Raw genomic sequence first — 20,127 nt, 5'->3', positions numbered from 1 at the left:
CTGCAGAGTTGTGGATGCAGCTCAGCACATCATGGAAACCAGACTCTCCTCCATGGACTTTGTCTATACTTCTCACCATCACCTCAGTTAAGCAGCCAACATAATCAAAGACCTCACCCCAGACATTCTCTCTTCTCCCCTCTCCCATCGGGCAGAAGATACAAAAGCCTGAAAGCATGTATCACCAGGCTCAAGGACAGCTTCTATCCTGCTGTTATAAGACTATTGAATGGTTACCTAATATGATAAGATGGATTCTTGACCTTGATATGACCTTGCACCTTATTGTCTGCCTGCACTGTATTGTTTTATCTTGTGCTACCTCAATGCACTGTGTAATGAATTGATCTGTATGAATGGTCTGCAAGACAAGTTTTTCACTGTACCTCAGTACATGTGACAATAATAAATCAATTTACCAATTCACTAAACTCCAGGTGAGTACCAGAAATTTTGAAAACAGCCAATGTGCCTCCATTGTGCAAAAAATGAAGGCAGGGAACTACAGACCAGTTAGTTTAATAGCTATTATTGGTAAAATGCTAGAGTCAATAAGCATACGAGGAATGCTGAATATAATTAAATTTCATCAACATGGTTTTATGAAAGGTAAATCATATTTGCCAAATTTGCTCAAATTCTTTGAGGATGTAACAGGGAAAGTTATGGTCTAGTTAGATTTCAAAAGGCATTTAACAGGGTTCCAGATAGGAGGCTGGTGCATAAATTAAAAGCCCATGGTATTGGAGGAAGTGTGTCAGAATGGATTAAAAACCAGCTGTCAGAGAGAAAACAGACAGTTGGAAGAAATGGGTCCTTTTCTGATTGGAAGGAGGTGACCAGTGGAGTACCACAGGGACCAGTTCCGGATTTCAGCTCCCACTAAATGAAAAAATTATTCCGCAGATCCCCATTAAATCTCGTACCCCTTGCCTTAAACTTCTACCTTCTAGTTAATGGAATTATAGAAATCATAGAAAACATGCAGGATCTCATCAGTTATTATCTTTTAGACTGGTCTCCCCTGTGGGACCTTGTCAAAGGCATTTCTGAAGTCCATGTAAATGACATCAACCACACTACCCTCATCGATACACTTGGTTACCTCTTCAAAAAATTCAACCAGTCGGGCAGGATATCCCATTGATAAAGCCATCCTTTTCTACATGTCCAAGTGCAGATTCATCCTGACCCTTGGGATTTATTCCAATAATTTCCCTGCCACTGAAGTTAAACTCACCGGCCTCTAATTACCTGGTTTATCCTTGCTGCCCCTTTAACTAAAGGTACCTCATTCACTGTCCTCCAGTTATATGGCATCTCTTCTGCGGCCAGAGAAGATTTGTAAATTTACATAGAACATTACAGCATAGTACAGGCCCTTCGGCCCACAATGTTGTGCCGACATTTTATCCTGCCCTAATATCTATCTAACCCTTCCATTCCACATAGCCCTCCATTTCTCTATCATTCATATGGCTATCTAAGAGTGTCTTAAATGTCCCTTTCCTCCCACATTCCAAAGACGTATGGGTTAGGAAGTTGTGGGCATGCTATGTTGGCGCCTGAAGTGTGGTGACACTTGCGGGCTGCCCCCAGAATATTCTATGCAAAAGATGTATTTCACTGTGTGTTTCGATGTACATGTGACTAATAAAGAAATCTTAATCTGTATCTGCCCCCACAATCTCTGCCGGCAGTGCATTCCACTCACCCACCATTCTTTGTGTAAAAAACATGCACAGATTTGCGTCAGAGCCCCAGCAAACTCCCCCCTCGCTTCCCATAGCAACCTGGGTTACACCTCATCAAGATCTATCCACCTTTAAACCCGTTAAGGCATTCATCTAATCTATCCCCCTATTCCAAAAATCACTAAATGTGGTCCAAGATGTAATCTAGAAATTACAACGATGGAAAACAAATAAAACTGCAGATTCTGGAAGCTGAAACCTGTTCCAGAGATCTCAACCTTAGAGGCCTTGCAGCATTTTAAACTCCTACCTCCCTCCCTAAATTTAACTTGGGAGATCTCTTTCTTCTATTTTTCCTTTGTCGTCCATTCCAATGCGAACCACAGCCTCTGACTGCTTGCCCTTCCTTTTAGAATGTCCTGCAACTGTTCTCTGACGTCCTTGACCCTGGCACCAGAGAAGCAACATACCATCTTCGATTAAGAAACAAAATGCTGGAGGAACTCATTGGGTTGGGCAGCATCTGTGGAGGGAAATGGACAGTCGACGTTTTGGATCGAGACCCTTCATCTGGACTGAAAGATAGAGGGGAGATGGCCAGTATAAAGAGGTGAGGGGAAGGGGTGGATTCACGTCTTGGATTCAAGTGTACAGCCTGTCTATACCCCTGAAATATTCCTACCACCACCTCCCTTGAACGTCTGCTTCTCCTCTGAGCCACCCACAGCACCTTGGTTTGAATCTGGCTTGTCGTCTGCAGTGTGACTGCAGCTCAAATCATTGTTATTTATTCCCCGAAGGCATTTTTCTTTCTTTCCGCTTTAATTGCCAGTGTGCAACCCTCAATTGATCAGCACAACTCACAAGCTTTGCATTGGAGCTTTGCTCTAGGGAGGTTTATTGAACCCGGAAGTTGTGCGCCTCCGCCAGCTGTCAATCACTCTGCAGGCGGAGGCTCGACAAGGAACACCGTTACTGCCCGCAGCAAACAACACATATCCTCTCGGCACCGCATTCCTTGCCCACTTCTCACACGCAGTCACAGGGTAGAACAAACAAGCTCCGCCTCCCATTCCTGTGATCGTTTCATGCATGTTGAAGACATTGGTAAGTAAAATCGAGAGCTCCGCTGCTGCATTAATGCGTCTGGAAAAAAAAAGCAGTGTGACGATTGATATTTGCAAATCTTTTTAACAAAAAACAAAATTATTTCAATCTTTACCTTCATGTTGTTGTATAAACAGATTTCAGGGGAAAACAGGACCAAGGTGCATTATCAAGGTAGGGTTATGAAGAGAAATGCATTAATAATATTCCTGGATATTTGGTTGCAAAAATCAGTAATTAGGGTTGATGTTGATATTTACAATTTTGAATGAGGTCAGTACAAAATTATCCGACCGATTTTTTTTAAAAAAATATGTCGTGGAATGACTAATGTTTGTGCTTTGCATTTGACTAATTGCACCTTAATAGGTCTGCTGGTTGACTAGAGGGGGATGGAAATTAGAAGATATGCAAGATCTACCCAAGGAAACCATTAACGATGCACAGCACACTTTAAGGGACCTTGCACTGCGAGCGGCTGATCTGCCCTTGTATTTGTACAACTCCCTGCCAGAGGTAAGTTCACTTTAACTCCCGGTGGGTGTCTGAAGGCAGTGAAGTTGCCCCCCACCCCCACTGAGTAATACATTTTTCGGAAGGGCTGATTTGGAAATTAGACTTTTAACTGATTTGTTTGGAAGGTACTGTTTTGGCAACACTGTAGTGTCAGTTTGCACAGAGGTTGTGAAAGCGTGTAATTTGCAACAGTGCCATTCACTGTTGTCAGTCACGTAAGTTAAAACATGGACCCATAGGGATTCCAACACTGTTTATAGGGAATTCCTAATTTGCAGCAGTTTCCAGAAACCTGTCAGTGTTTCAGGTTAAAAATGATGGAAGCACTCAGCAAGTCAGGCAGCATCTGTGGAGAGATGACTGTCAGTATCTGCTGAAATTCTCCAGAGGAAGCGTGGGATTTCTGCAGAGTCTGGGGATCAGGCTAAGGGAACACTTAAAAGTCGAGTTTATTTTCATATGCTCAAGTATATGTATGCACAGGCACAATGAAATACTTACATGCAGCAGCATCACAGGCACACGATTCGAACAAAAAACAAAGTCCATTGTATTGTAAAGTGGTCATAGTGTTGCTAGACTGAGGTAATGATTAAGGTTGTGCAGGTTGGTTCAACAACTGAATGATTGAAGGGAAGTAGCTATTCTTGAACCTGGTGGTGTGGGACTTCAGGCTTCTGTATCTCCTGCCCGATGGTGGCTGCGAGAAGATTGCATGTTTGATGATGGATGTATTTCAGAATGTACTTCAGAATTTGTATTGTATTTTATTTTACAATTTACAGAGACTGCTTTGACAGTGAGTTTAAAACATTGAATTGTAAGGTTTTTAAGTTGGCTTATGGTACAGAGCCTTTCCCTTGAAGCATTGCTGCCTCTGTGGTGATGGAACTCTGGCATTGATATTTGGAAGCAGAATTCCAGACTTGCCGTGATGATCCAGTTCAAGTCCGGATGGTGACTTGAGCAGAACTTGGAAGAGATGCTGCAAAGAAACACTGCTGGAGGAACTCAGTGGGTTGAACAGCATCTGTGGAGGCAGAGAGATGGTCAACATTTCGGGCTGAGATCCTGTACCAGGACTGAGAGTGCAGAGGGGAGATGGCCGGTGTAAAGAAGTGAAAGGAATGAGTGAGACGGGAACCAGGTGAGGAAAGGGACGATGGGCAGATGGAGTCAGGGGGGCAGGGGAGAGTGGAGGTAGAGATAGAGGCCAGTAGGGGATAACTGGCTGCAGATCTGTGGTGGGGATATGGAACAAGCTGCCAACAGAAGTGGTTGAGGCAGGTACGATTACAATGTTTAAAAGACATTTGGACGAGTACATGGATAAAAAGGTGCAGAGGATATGGGCCAAATGCAGGCAAATGGAACTAGTTCAGGAAGACACCTTCGTCAACATGGATGAGTTGGGCTAAAGGATCTGTTTCTGTGACTGTATGACAAAAGGCTGCAGGTCTATCTCCTTGGAAGAGCTGGTGTTGCCACAGTGTTTCTGCTCTCATTCTCGGTGGTGTCAGAAGGCACAGCTGCCCTCAAAGTAGTGTTGAAAATGCTCAGGATGCTGTGGAGGGAGGAGCTGTGTTAGTGCTTCAGGTTAGTAATCTTTCATTAGAACTGGACAGCGTTGCAGAAGTAGAGGGTTTTAGTGTGAAAGTCAGGGGGAGTAGGAAAAGACAGAAGAAATAGGAGCAGGTGTGTATCAAGTGGCAGTCAGACCTTCTGCCATTCAATGAGATAATGGCCAGTCAGATTGTTGGTCTTAACTCCACTTTCCTGATTGGTCTATGTAACCTCTCTTGCTCACTGCAACCCCATAGGAGACCATTTGGCCAGTTGTGTCCAGAACAATCCCATTAGTCCCATTCCCCCCTCTTATTTTCCTGTACCCCTCTACACTCTATCACACACTCCCCTTTAATTCTTTTGCTGCACTAAAGTGTAACCTGTAGTGGAGGGGTAACTTGCCCGCACGTCTTCAGGATGTGGGAGGAATCCTGAGCCTCCCTCAGGGAAACCCACACCGTCACAGGGAGAATGTGCAAACTCCACACAGACAGCACCAGAAATCAGGATTGAACCCTGGTCCCTGGAGCTGTGAGGCAGTGGCACTACCTGCTGTGCCACCCATGATATCCCGAGAGCTGAAAAAATTTATCCTGAATGTAATTGACTCAGCTTCCACAGTGCTCTGTGGCGGTGAATTCCAAGGACTTGCAATACTCTGAGAGGGGACATTCCTCCCTGTCTCAATCTTGTGTCAGCAGAGCATTATCTTGGGATAATTACCCCATAGTTCTTGATCCTCCCACCGGAGGAAGACTCTGGAGACACAAGAGACCACAGGTGCTGGAACCTGGAGCAACACACAGAAAGCTGTAGGAACTCAAGTGGGTCAGGCAGCATCTGTGGAGGGAAATGGACAGTCGACGTTTCTGGATCAGATCCAGATGAAGGGTCTCGGCCTGAAATGTCTATTGTCTATTTCCCTCCATAGACGGAGGAAGATCTGTGACTGGATGGAATTGAACGTTGACAAGGCAAAAGGGGATGGCAACACAAGTGATATTGGTGAGTCACAGCAGTGAATCCCCTGAGCTTATGCACACACAGCTGTAGGAGTGTGCTGAGTGATAGTTTCATGGCACACATCCAGATAAACTAGCAGAGTAGAGTGTAATCACACTGTGAGTGAGGATTTTTAAGACAGCGGTGGATAGGAACTTGATAACCAAGGGGGTGAGAGGTTACCTGGAGTAGATGGGAATGCATTTACGATCTGATGATCTAATTAAATGACAGAGAAGGCTTGGAGGGCAGAAGAGCCTATTCCTTTTGCTAATTCGTATCTGGTGGCCCAGGAGGTCACTTGGAGGTCGTAGTCGATGAGGATTGGGAATGACGTCAATCTCAAGTCATTGATTTGTTTCTCTGATTCCTGTTCGATGAGATGGACTCTTGACTTCACAATCTACCTTGTCGTGGCCTTGCACCTTATTGTCTACCTGCACTGCACTTTCTCTGTAACTGTAACACTATACTCTGTATTCTGTTATTGCTTTTCTTTTGTATTACCTCAAAGCACTGATGTGATGAGATGATCTGTATGGATAGCATGCAAAACAGTTGTTCACTGTACCTTGGTACGTGTGACAATAATAAACCAATTTGCCTGATTCCACAATGCTTGGCTAAGCACTGTCTCAGCACTTATTGAGTATTCCTGTCTTCTGGGGCAGGGCTTCTTTTCTCTTGCTTTTAAGTAAGCCAATGCTTTCGGGTGAGGGACCACAATTTCAGTTTCTGTTTCTCTTCCCACAGATACTGCCTGACCTGCTGAGTATTTCCAGCATTATTTTATTTTAGATTTCCAGTATCTGCATTTTTTTTTAATTGCTATATAGAATCGAGTTTCATTACTTCAACTGGATTTAAGTTAAAATGCAAAAGTGCTTTATTATGGATTGCCTGCTTCAGCTGTTGCCCCTCACTTCGAAGGGTGAAAGTGGTAGGTGAGGTCTGTCCCTGCCTGTTTGCATTATGAATTTCTCCAGTGTGTAGTTGACAGCAGATTAATCTCCTTGCCCTACTCTTTCTCTAGATCCCTGCAATTTTCCTCTAAATATTTATATAATTTACTTTCAAAAGTTGCTATTTACCAGTGTTCCAGATGCAAATTCCAGATCACAATAACTCATCATATCTTGCATCTTTTTCCTTTGGTTACTGATAATTTAACAAGTGGGAATGGTTCAGCCTTGTATGTTCTGTCTAAACCCTTCTGACAGGACCTCCGAGACCTGCCACTTGTATCAACTGAAGGAATGGGGACACTACCACAGGGATCATGACTTCCTTAGGTTCCCCTTGAATTCACATACGATCTCATTTGCAAACACTTGCCTTCTTCATTATCAAGTCAAAATCCCGGAAGTCCTTTCCCAACTGCACTGTGGGAGCATCTTCATGAGAAGGATTGGATTGGTTTAAGGCAGCTCACCACCACCTTCTTGAGGGTAGCTCAAGAAAGGGAATAAGTGCTGCCTTTCAATTATTTGTCATTTACAATTATAGAGGCATAGGAAATAGCAGACCCTTAGAGTCTGCTCTGCCATTCCATATGGCTGATCATCTTTCTCAATGCCACATCTTTCTCAACGATATACTCGTAATGTTGCAGCTATATAGGACCCTGGTCAGACCCCACTTGGAGTACTGTGCTCAGTTCTGGTCGCCTCACTACAGGAAGGATGTGGAAGCCATAGAAAGGGTGCAGAGGAGATTTACAAGGATGCTGCCTGGAATGCGGAGCATGCCTTATGAAAACAGGTTGAGGGAACTCGGCCTTTTCTCCTTGGAGTGATGGAGGATGAGGGGGGACCTGATAGAGGTGTATAAGATGATGAGAGGCATTGATCGTGTGGATAGTCAGAGGCTTTTTCCCAGGGCTGAAATGGTTGCCACAGGAGGACATAGGTTTAAGGTGCTGGGAAGTAGGTATGGAGATGTCAAGGGTAAGTTTTTTACTCGGAGAGTGGTGAGTGTGTGGAATGGGCTGCTGGCAACTGTGGTGGAGGCAGATACGATAGGGTCTTTTAAGAGACTGTTGGATAGGTACATGGAGCTGAGAAAAATAGAGGGCTATGGGTAAGCCTAGTAATTTCTAAGGTAGGGACATGTTCGGCACAGCTTTGTGGGCCGAAGGGCCTGAATTGTGCTGTAGGTTTTCTATGTTCTACGTATGCTTTCCCTGTACCCTTTGCTGTCTGCATTTACCAATTTATCCATGTCCTTAAATATATTCAGCAACTTGGCCACAAGAGCCCTCTCTGATAGCAAATTCCAGGGATTCGCCACCATTTAAGTGAAGAGGTGTCATTTCATTTCATTTCTTAATGTCACGCCCTGTACCCCAAGACCACTAATGAATATATTTATATTAAATTTTTATTGTGGAGCAATTTTCAAAGGAGGTTCACAGCACAGCTAGACAAAAATGAATAAGGAGACATAAAGATATTAGAAGGTGAAATCAAAAGCCTGGTCATTTAGGTGGGTTATAAAGTTGGTTGGTAGCAGAGTTTAGGGAGTGGATTCCAGTGTTTGGGACCCCTGGGCTATGATAATGAGAACCCTTGCTAGTTTCAGTTTTATTTTGCTCAGAATGGGGGAAAAGTGTGATATTTACCCATATTGGAACTCCTGCTGGGAATCTTCCTTGTGGAGGATGCACTACGTGTCCAGTCAGGGTTTACAACATGCACTGCCCACCAGAAGAACCACATCAGAAATTGACGCCTGAGATGCATTTCTAAGTCTCGGGTTGGGGTCAGGTTTAAGGTGTTAATTTGTATTAATGGAGAAGCTTGGGCATTAGGGCAGGGAGAGGTGGTGGTGGGAGTTCTAGAGCGATGCTTTGGTAAGTTGAAGGCACTGCCATTAGTGTTAGGGTGAAGGAAACAGGGTGGTGCACAGTATGCCAATGTCTCCTCATCTTGTTCCTTAATATCTTGCCCTGTTCACCAATCACTTCATCAACAATGTTTAATTGCAGTGTTTCAACCAGGGGTAGACATTCCCTGTGGTATTGGTTTATTATTGTCACTTTTACCGAGGTACAGTGAAAAACTTGTTGTTGAACCAACTAATCAAGTCAATCCCCATTTTTGCTCCTCCCACCTGCATTAGGTAAAGCTCTCCCCTCTTGTTAGGAAGCTCTTCCTGATCTCTGTGGTGGGGGCAACTTCCTTCGCCATTTTGGCCCATCAGTTGAAACGGAAACGAGGGAAGAAGCAGCAGCAAGATGAGCAGGAGGAGGAAGTGATGAAGGTGCAGATGCCATGGGAGCAAGAACTTTTTATTCCAGAATTTTCCAGGACAGCAGCATCAGAAAAAGGTAAGAGTAATCTTTTTCTTTCTTTAGTTTGTCATTATTTATTCCAACACGGGCCACAAATAACTTCTGAGTTTGATGTTTTGATGTTTTTCTGCCATATATTGGTGACCTTCCAGGGGGTATGGGGAGGTGGGAGGGAAACAGGTCTTTTACATGGTTTTCTATAAATTTATTTGCTCGCGGGATGTGAACATTACCAGTATTTATTGTCCATCTTTAATTTTCCTCTGAGACTATTCATAAAGTCATATAGCACAGAAACAGGCCCTTCAGTCCAACTGGTCCCTGCTGACCAAGATGCCCCATCCAAGCTAGTCCCATTTGCCAGCGTTTGACCCATAGCCTTCTAAACCTTTCCAATCCATGTATCTGTCCGACTGTCTTTTACAAGTTGTTACTGTAGCTGCCTCAACCACTTCCTTTGGCAGCTCATTTCCACATACGTACCACCCTTTGTGTTTGAAAACAAAAGTTGCCCAAGTTCCTATTAAATCTTTCCCCCTCACTGTAAACCTATGTCCTCTAGTTTTTGATTCTGCAACGCTTGGAAAAAGACTCAGTGCATTCACCCTATCTGTCTATATAGTTAATATTCAAACACATGCATCTGGAGTCACGTGTAGTTCAGACCAGGTAAGGACAGAAGATTTCCTTAACTGAAGGACATTTTTTGTGAATGAGGTGGCTTTTATTTTCAATGATCCTGTAATTTCATGGTTGCCAGTCAGTTAGATCAGGCTTTTTATGCCAGATTTAATGAGTTACTTGAATTTTAGTTCCTCAGCTGGACTGGGATTTGAACTTGTGTGGCCGGAACAACAATCCAGACCTCTGGGTACTAGTTTTAGATAAAAAGAGAACATGCTGGAAACACTCAGCAGGTCAGGCAGCATCTGTGGGAGGAGAAACAGTGTTAACTTCTTAGGTTGAACTGGGAAGGAGACATGATGACTGTACTTGTAAGTACATACATAGAACAGTACAGCACAGAACGGGCCCTTCGGCCCACAATGTTGTGCTGACATAGCTATTCCCTCCTATCTACAGAGTGCCCATTTTCCTCTCATTCATGTGCCCATCCAAGCCCCACTTAAAAGCCCCCAGTGAATTTGCCTCCACCACCCTATCAGGCAACGCATTCCAGGCATCTACCACTCTCTGAGTAAAAAACATACCCCTCACATCTGTTCTGAACCAACCCCCTCTCAACTTAAATGCATGCCCTCTGGTATTGATGCTGGAGAGAATTAGGGCTGAATGGTAGATTTAGAAGCGGGGCAGACGACTAGTTTCAAACAGACATCACTGTCGCCCCCACCATCCCACTTCAATTTACCTTCTTACCTCTTCTCTTCAGTGCCTTCTCACTCTGTGTCCCTGGCCCCCGCCTCGCTCTGAGTCCCCCTCTGACTGTTCCCCTGACCCACTTAGGCCATCTGATTCAACAATCAGTGGTGACCTGTCTCCTTCCAGTTCTGATGAAGGGTCTCTGACCTGAAACATTGACTCTGTTTCTCTTCCCACAGATGCTGCCTGACCTGCTGAGCATTTCCAGCATTTTTTTTCAATTTTAGATATCCAGCAGTTTTTTCAAAATTTTCACCAGATAGTAGTTTATTGGCTTAATCACAATGCTCCTGTACATAAAAGCAAACCATTTGGTTGAAAGTTACATGTTTCTGTTCATACACCCCTTGGATCTTCTCACCTTCTTCAACCACTCCCCCCCGCCCCCCCCAATCTACTGTTTTTATTTTCCTTCCTATTTTTGCCTTGCCTGCCAGTCAGTTAGATGACAGTAGTTTGCCCTTTGCCTTTGTTTGCTGTATAGGGTACTGTAGCAGAGTCTGTATATTGCTAGACTCATGTCCAGCTGTCTGAACTATTGATCTAGTGACCGTGCTTTGTATCCTACCATGGGCAGTGATACATTTAAATTCAAGGAATTTAATAAATTTTGCAATTTTAAAAAAAAGACTAGCACTATTAATGGAGGCTCATTAATTCTGACCTATATTTGACTCCAGGCCCGGTAGGTGATTGATACTTAACTGTCCTTTGATGTAGCTTGGCAAGCATTCACAGGTGGACAGTAACTGCTGGACTTGCACCAATATTACATCTGGTAAATGACTAATTTAAAAACAAAATTGCTTGACTCTCTTGATTAAAATTAGTCCTTTTGTTTTGGAGGAGACTTCTTCAACCTTTTATTTAATAAATGTTTCCTGACTTCATTTTAAAATGTATGTGATCTAATTTGAAGATTATCCTATCTCATTTTGGTTTCTCCTACCAAAGAATGGAATTGCCTTTTACCCACGCTTATGAATCACATAATTGATTCAAAGACTAGAATAGGTTGTGCCTCTTAAACTTCGGGGAATAGATCTTGCCTTTATTCCTGTATTGTTTCAGTGAACCTATTCTGTACACTATCCAAGGCTGATGTTTCTTGCTTGAAGTACATTGGTTAAAACAGAATATTAGCTGCAGTCTCACCAAGGCCCTGTACAATGGAAACATCAGTACCTACCTCTTGACTTCCATCCCCCTTGACATGAAGACCAACATTCAAATTAGTCTCTTGAATTTATTTTTGTAACTGTGAACCAGTTTTTGCCACAAAACTGCCATGTTTTAAGAAGTTCATCTCGTTTATTTCTGCCTGACTGAAATTTCAATCAGGCACAGAAAAGTCTGTGCAAGGGCTCTTGCATTGCAATAACAAGAGTTCTTCTTTCTGAAGTTCAATTATTCATGTTTAGAGAGCATATTCTGAAATGTTTGCACTGTCCAACTGCTTCAATTAGTTGCAGAGAGAAAGAAAGCACTTCCATTTATATTCCACACTTATGACCTCTGGCAGCCCAAACTGATTTGCAGCCAATAAAAATGTCTTGGAAATGGTGACTATCATTTGAGCACAGTAAAACATCACAAACTGAATGGTGTAACTAATTAGATGATGTGCTTTAGCACTGCTGGTTAGGGTACAGATATGAACTGGGTGGTAAGCTGGAAAGGGTGCGGAAAAGATTATTGAGGATGTTACCAGGACTGGAGGGCTTGAGCAATAAGGAGAGACAGGATAGGCCGGGACTGTTTTTCCTGGAGTGTAGAAGGTGACCTTATAGAGGTGTTTAAAATCATGAGGGGCATAGATGAGATGGATTGTCACGGTCATTTTCCCAGGGTAGGAGTGTCTAAAACTGGAGGATATAGGTATGATACAAAAGGGGAAACATTTAGTAGGGATCTGAGAGGCAACTTTTTCCACACAGAGGGTGTTGGGTATTTGGAACGAGCTGCCAGAGGAAGCGGTAGAGGCAATTACAACGCATATAAGAATTTAGACAGGTACGTGGATAGGAGAGGTTTATGGGTCAAATACGGGAAATGGGACTAGCTCAGGTAGACAACTTGGTCGGCATGGATGAGTTGGGCTGAAGGGCCTGTTTCTGTGCTGTCCAGATCACCAGCCATTTGTTCTGAATGTTCCCAGCTTACCCTAGCCTGGATATGACCCTGGTTTAACACTTCTTCAGGAAGTGGGACTTCCTGTGCTACAATCCTCTCTCTGTAGTTCGACTAAATTTTAACCCACAGTTTTGATGAACGGATCACCACAGAAGATCATTGAATCAAATGACATAAGTGGGTCCAGGAAGCAGTTGGCTATGTACCCAAAGTGAGAAGACACAATATAGAAGGGGAGAGAATATAAGTCAGGGAAGGGTGGTGGGGGCAAGGGATGATGGTCCATCAGTTAATGATGTGGAAAACTACTCTGAAAACTACTCACAAGTTCAGTCAACATCTGTCTCTTGAGAGACCCCATTGCTGTCACTGGCATAAGGCAATTAAGCAGATCACTTTCAGTCCTTCTGTTGGATTGACGGTCAGGGAAGGTTAAGCAGCCTGAAGCATCTTGTACACTTCCATTTTTGCCAATTGTGAAGTTGAGTTTATTGTCACATGCACAATTATGGTGAGGTACAGGTACAGTGAAAAATTTGTTCACAACAGCATCACAGGCATGTAGGTACACATAATACACAGAACATAAATTGTACGTGACAGTGAAGAAAAGTGTGCAAAACAAGACCTTAGTGCAAAAAAAGGAAATCATAAGAGACAAGTCCATGGTAGTGCAAGAGGTGGTGTGCAGTGTTCTGTTGTTGAGGTAGGGTTAGGTTTGTGCAGGTCAGTAGAAGAACCTGATGGCTGTAGGAAAGTAGCTGTTCCTGAACCTGCTGGTGTGGGACTTCAGGCTTCGGTACCTCTTGCCTGAGGGTAGCAGTGAGAAAAGGGCTTGACCTGGATGTTGGGGATCCTTGAAGATGGATGCTGCCTTCTTGAGGTAGCGACCCCTGTAGATGCTGTCAATGGTGGGGAGGGATGTGCCCCTGATGGACCGGGCTGTATCCACAACCCTCTGCAGACTCTTGCGTTCTTGCACATTGGAATTGCCGTACCAGGCCATGATGCAATCAGTCAGGATACTTTCAACAGTGCAAGGGACACAACATCTGCCCAGTTCTGACTACAGTCTGATTCCGAGGTTTGGTGGTCCAAGGGCTGGTGCACATTCTCCATTGAAAGCGGTCCGGTACTGTGCCATCAGGAGCAGCTACCTCAGGATGAGATGGTGCACTGCAATCTTGGCCATTTAGAACGTAGATCATATGATTTCAGAGGCTCAGATCAGCACATCTTTCACAGGATGTGAGTTTATTGGGTAGGAGTTAATGAACATGATTCTGTGTGAACAGGATCCTGAGTCACTATAGAGCAAGGTGCCAAGAGTCAGATATGCAACAATGCCCAAAGCCTTCCATGTGTAGGATATCCCAAAGCACTTTGCAGGCATCGAAAGGCTTTTCACCTGTAGTCTCCCAGTTTGAGAAGTGAAATGTTTTGATGGGTTGGTGTGGGATTTTGTGCATTGGCTATATTTGCAGCAATGTAGCATCAGAAAGGGTTAAAGAGCTGTCGGTGTGGCTGGGTTTGAAAGCCATAGACTGGAGGTCCACAGCAGGAGATGCTGATAATGGAACAGATGGAGCACCAGTCTCGGAAAAGGCTGATGAGGTGACCTGCACTTTCTCAGTGTTCTGTTTTGGCTGTGATGGGGCACTATAACATAAAGCAGTTACCTGATAACTAAGACCCACTGCTCTCTGCTACGTGCCAAAGTGGACCAGAATTCTTAATCGCCTTGTGTTGTCTGCTCCGTGAGGCAGTTAAAATCAGCTTCCTCAATCACTGATCATCGCAGACAACTCTCTGCTCTCTCCCTTCTCACCAATATCAGCTGAAATTAATTTTGTTTGATAATTGGAAAGCACTAATGGATTTAAAAAAAAAGTCTCCCTCAACAGAAGGCCCTCTTATGAGGTGACTGCAACAGTAAATATCTCAGGCAAATGCTGAAGCAATGACTCAACTTGCCCAGCGTCTAATCCCAATCAATAAGGGAAGGGGAAAACATGGATTTTTTTTTCCTCTGTGCACTCATCCGGGCATGTGATTTGACAGCTGCAAGTTGGGAGATCTTGCACTTTCTTTTATTTTTGCCTGTACATTCTGTAAACCTTAACGTTTTAAAAGTAGATTTTTAATAGCATCTGCCTTGGAATCAGTTGACGAAAGCACGGCTCTTTGGTTGGTGAAGTGTAAAGTGCTCTGGGACGTGCTTGAGTTCTGACAAGCTATTACACAAAGACAAATGAAAATAAGATTGCATTTATAAGAATTATTTTTGTTTAAATCTCTGACTGCTCCACAGTGTGTGAGAGCCAATAAACTATTTTTCAGCACAACCCCTATTTACAGAGAACAGTACGGCATAGGAACAGGCCCTTTGGCCCACAATGTGCCGAACATGATGCCAAATTAAACTAATCCCTCTGCCTGCACATGATCCACATCCCTCCATGCCCTGAATATTCATGTGCCTGTCTAAAAGCCTCTTAAAAATCACTATTGTATCTGCTTCCACCACCCCTAGCAGCCTGTTCCAGGCACCTCACACAAAATGCTGGAAGAACTCAGCAGGTCAGGCAGCATCCATTGGAGGGAAATAAACAGTCGACATTTCGGGTCGAGACCCTTCATCGGGACTGGAAAGGAAGAGGGCAGGAGCTGGAATAAGAAGGTTGGGGGAGGAGTACATGCAGGCAGGTGAGAGGTGAGTCCAGGTGAGAGGGGGAAGGTAGGAGGTTTGGGGTGGGGGAGGGGGGGAGAAGTAAGAAGCTGAGAGATGACAGGTAGAAGAGGCAAAGGGCTGAAGAAGAAGGAATCCGGTAGGAGAGGGCAGTGGACCATGGAATCAAGGGAAGGCGGTGGGGAATAGATGGGCCGGTCATGAGGATGGGGGAAGGGGGGGGGGGGTGGCCACAGGAATGAGGGAAGACAAAGGAGAAGAAGAAAGGGGGGAGAAGAGGGAAGGGATTTAAGGAAAAAAAACCTGCCTCATGACCTACCTATCTACTCCTCACCTTCCCTTTATTCAAGACCCTTCCTCTGGACTAATGTACGTAAAGATACATAGATTTTAATTTGTAGGGAAAAGTTGGGGATGGGGATTTGGGAGGGCAGGGAAAACTGCAGAGAAACTTGGATGAATGTGTCAGTCTGAGGCTCTGCATCTCGGGAAGCCACGAAGTGGGTCATATTACTACAATCTCAAGGTTTGAAGACATGTTGTATGAGCATGGGTATAGAAGGCTAAAGGGTGAACCAACTGAAGGCTTTAAAAGGACAGCAACATTTGGAAGAAAAGATCAAGGCCAGTTCAAAAACACAGCGAGTCAATGTCGACCTCTTTTGGATAGAGTTTGTCTTTTTTAATCAGGGCTCTAGTTATAGAACTGCAGCCTCGTGTCTGAGCACAGGTTGTGTGGGTGAGATGGTGAACTTGGCACAGATGGCGACACTCTTACTTTTTTTAAGTTAGAAGGCGGCTGGTTCAAGTAGAATACCATAAAGCTCTCTGGATGCATCACGGCTTGGTATGGCGACTGCTCTGCTCGTGACCACAAGAAGCTGCAGAGAGTTGTGGACACAGCTCAGCACATCGTGGAAACCAGCCTCCCCTCCATGGACTCCTGTCTACACTTCTCGCTGCCTTGGTAAAGCAGCCAGCATAATCAAAGACCCCTCCCACTCCGGACATTCTCTCTTCTCCCCTCACCACCCCCCCCCCCACCCCCGAGTCTGAAAGCACGTACCACCAGGCTCGAGGACAGCTATCCCACTGTTATAAGACTATTGAATGGTTCTATAGTATGATAAAATGGACTCTCAACCTCCCAATCTACCTTGTTATGACCTAGCACCTTATTGTCTACCTGTACTGCAGTTTCTCTGTGGCTGTTACACTTTATTCTGCATTCTGTTATTGTTTTACCTTGTACTACCTCAATGCACAATGTCATGAATTGATCTGTATGAACGGTGTGCAAGACAAGTTTTTCATGGTATCTCATACATGTGACAATAATATTCCAATTCCAAGTCCAACTCCAGAGACCTGGGTACACAATCCAGGTTGAGGAAGGGCTGCACTGTTGGAGCTGCTAGCTATCAGGTGAGATTCACATTGAGGTGACATCTTCCTTCATGAGAGGAACACTGTCTACGACAAAAGAAGCCTGCTTGATTGGCAACCCCATTGACCATTCCAAATATTCATTCCCTCCGCCACTGATGCACAGTGTTTACCATGTGTATCATCTACTACTGTTATTCACTCAGGCTAGTTGGACAGGACCTCCCGAACCCGTGACCCCTACCAGCAAGAAGGGTGAGCTGCAGGTGCATTGGAACACCTACATCTGCAGGTTCTTCTCCAAGTTGTACACCATCCAGACTTCACTTGGTCCTTCATCATCACTGGGTCTAAATCCTGGAACTCACTCCCCACGAGCATTCTGGGAGCAGGTTTATCAGAAGGTCTGCAGCAGTTTAAAAAGTTGGCTCAGTACCACCTTCTCAGACAGTTAGAGATGCACAATAAATGCTAGGCTTGCCAGCAACTTGCACGTCATAGAGTTGTACAGCACAGAAACAGGCCCTTTGGCACACCACATCCATCTCAATCTTTCTGTCCATCCACACCCACCCCATTTGTCTGGTTTAGGACCGTATCCTTCTTTGCCTTGCCTATTTAAGTGTCTGTTTAAATGCTTCTTAAATGTAATGATTGAATCTGATTCCACCTCCTCCTTTGGCAATGCATTCCAGATATCAACCACTCTGTGTTTTAAAAAAAAACTTGCGCTCAGGTCCCCATTAAACCTCCTTCCTCTCACCTTATGTTTTTGATCCCTTTACCATGGGAAAAGGTTTTGACTCTTTACCCTTTCCATGTCTTTCATTATCTTGTATGCTTCTTTCAGGTCGCCTCTCAGCCTCCTTCGCTTCAGGGAAAACAAGCTGAGCCTGTCCAATCTCTCCTCATGACCAAAGTCCTCCAATCCAGGCAACATCCTGGTGAATCTCCACTGCACTCTCTCCAGTGCGATCACAGCCTTTCCACAGTGTGGCAACCAGATCTGCACACAATACTCCAAGTGTCCTGGAATATGAATTCTTTTTTAAAATAAAATCCGTGATACTATTTTGAAAAGAATCGGAGCATTTCTCCTCTGTGTTCTGTTCAACTCTTTTTCAGTTAAAATCACAAAAAAAATCACAATGTTTACAGCGTGGAAGGCCATTCAGCCTATCTAATTCATACCAGCTCTGTATAAGAGCAATTTAACCACTTCCCCCTTGTCTACTCTCCACATATTCCTTCAAATTCTATCCTTCCAGATACCTATCCAGCTGCTTTCGAATGTTACAATTGAAACTGCCTCTACCACTAGCCCACCAGTGCATTCTGGGCTCTTGCTTACCATCTTGGTATTGGTATTGATTTATTATTGTCACATGTACCTAGGTACAGTGGAAAAACTTGTCTTGCACACCAGTCGTACAGATCAAATCATTACACAGTGCATTGAGGTAGTCACTCTGCTTCCCAGTTCTTGACCCTTCCACCAGTGGGAACAGTTGCTACCCATTCCATCCAGATCCTTCATGATTGAGATGTACGTGATACAGCATATCAGAACCCTTGACACGAGTTTCTGGCAGATGCTCGAATCTGGAGCAACACAGACAAAATGCTGGAGGAACTCAGCAGGTCAACCTGATGGCCTCAGCATCAATTTCTCAAACTTCCAGTAACCCCTCCTCTCTTTCCTCCCCTTTTTTTTCCAACCCTCCCTTTGTCTTCCCTCATTCATGTGGCCCCTCGCCCCTTCTCTTTCCCCTCCCCTGCCCTCACGACCTGCCCATCTATTCCCCATTTCCCTTTATTCTATGGTCCATTGTCCTCTCCTACCAGATTCCTCCTCCTCCAGCCCTTTGCCTCTTCTGCCTATCACCTCTCAGCTTCTTACATCATTCCCTTTCATCTCCCCTCCCCCACCCACCCACCTACCTTCCCCCTCTCACTTGGACTCACCTATCACCTGCCAGCCTGTGCTCCTCCCCCTCCCCCGACCTTCTTATTCTGGCTTCTGCCCTCTTCCTTTCCAGTCCTGATGAAGGGTCTCGACGTGAAATGTCAACTGTTTGTTTCTCTCCATAGATGCTGCCTGACCTGCTGAGTTCCTCCAGCATTTTGTGTGTGTTATATCAGAACCCTTACAACCTCAGTTCCAAGATCAACTCCAGCTTCCCTGGTCTATCTACATAAATACAGTTTCTTGGCCCTGGTGTCATTTTTTGTACATTTCTTCTGCAGCCTTTCCAAACCCTTTGCATCTTTCCAAGGGACAATATGCAGAACTCTACACGGTACTCCAGTTGCTACTGTACCAGTATTTTATAAAGTTTCTTTGTGACTTACTTGCTCTTGTACTTCACACTTCTATCAAACCCAGGATCCCATTTACGTTTTTTTAAGATTACGTTTTCAACCCATCCTACCGCTTTCAATAAACTGCATGTATACTCCCAGATCTCTTGTTTTGCACCCCTTTTTAGTAAAATATCCTCTGGTTTACTTTGCCGATTCTTGTTTTTCCTACCAAAATGTGACACTCGACATTTCTCAGCTTTGAATTTCATCTGCCCATTCCACCAGTATCTCCTCAAAGTCCAGTGCTATCCTTCACAGTGGGACGACCCACCGTGTTTCAATGATCCGATTGCTGCTGCTTGGTGTGCTCAGTTCTAGATTCCAACACCTATATCACAATGTTGACTGCATTCTGAAGTACTTCAGTGGTTTGTGAGGAGGTTAGGGATGTTCTAAGCCTATGAAAGTCACTACATAAATGTACGTTTGTTCCTTAGCTCAAACCGTGAACGTATTTGGAAAGTCAGTGGTTGGCGAAGTGAAATGTACACGAGTGACAAGTTGTGATGTGTCTTCACAGGTTCAAGTTGTGCCAGCAGTCGACAGAACCTGAGCCTCTCCTTGCAGTCAAAGGGGTCACACTCGTACAACACTCACGCGTCTGCGGGATTGCTCAGCAGATACTCTGGCTCAGTGCAGAGCCTGGCCTCGGTGAGTAGTGAGGCAAGTCTTTGGATGTTTACCTAGACTAGTCTTAAATGCTGGGATGACTTGGTCAAAAATAACTCAGCCATACCTCAAAATACATTTTCAACCTTGATTAAAGATTGTAGAGCAGTACAATATTGGACAAGATATTAGTTGATGCAAATAGGCAGATGACCACTGGTGATGTTTGTGATTGGATTAATGATGGTCTGGAGTTGTGATTTCAAATTCCACCACAGTAGTAGGGAAATATGAGTTCAATTAATTAAACATCTGAAAAACGTGATACAAGTAATCATGGTCGTGAAACTACTGGATTGGTTCATTAATGTCCTTACTTTTGATCA

General features: G+C 44.3%; 1 protein-coding gene across 4 annotated transcripts in view; it reads left to right on the top strand.

Annotated features, from left to right (window-relative positions):
* The first annotated feature begins 2,595 nt into the window (after positions 1-2,595).
* miga1 (mitoguardin 1) overlaps positions 2,596-20,127 on the top strand; it is a 69,858-nt gene continuing 52,326 nt past the window's right edge. For 2 of the 4 annotated variants that reach the window (XM_052012815.1, XM_052012814.1), the window contains exons 1-4: positions 2,596-2,801; positions 3,171-3,317; positions 9,006-9,213; positions 19,653-19,783. In XM_052012815.1, the coding sequence (XP_051868775.1) occupies positions 2,787-2,801; positions 3,171-3,317; positions 9,006-9,213; positions 19,653-19,783 (501 nt within the window). In that variant the 5' untranslated portion in view covers positions 2,596-2,786. Of the gene's footprint in view, positions 2,802-2,828; positions 2,976-3,170; positions 3,318-9,005; positions 9,214-19,652; positions 19,784-20,127 lie in introns of those variants that run through there. The other 2 variants (XM_052012816.1, XM_052012817.1) reach the window with 2 other exon arrangements.

Source organism: Pristis pectinata, chromosome 3, assembly GCF_009764475.1.
Source record: "Pristis pectinata isolate sPriPec2 chromosome 3, sPriPec2.1.pri, whole genome shotgun sequence".
Lineage (NCBI taxonomy): Eukaryota > Metazoa > Chordata > Chondrichthyes > Rhinopristiformes > Pristidae > Pristis > Pristis pectinata.
The sequence above is the reverse complement of the archived record's forward strand: the minus strand, read 5'-3'. Positions and strand labels throughout refer to the sequence as shown.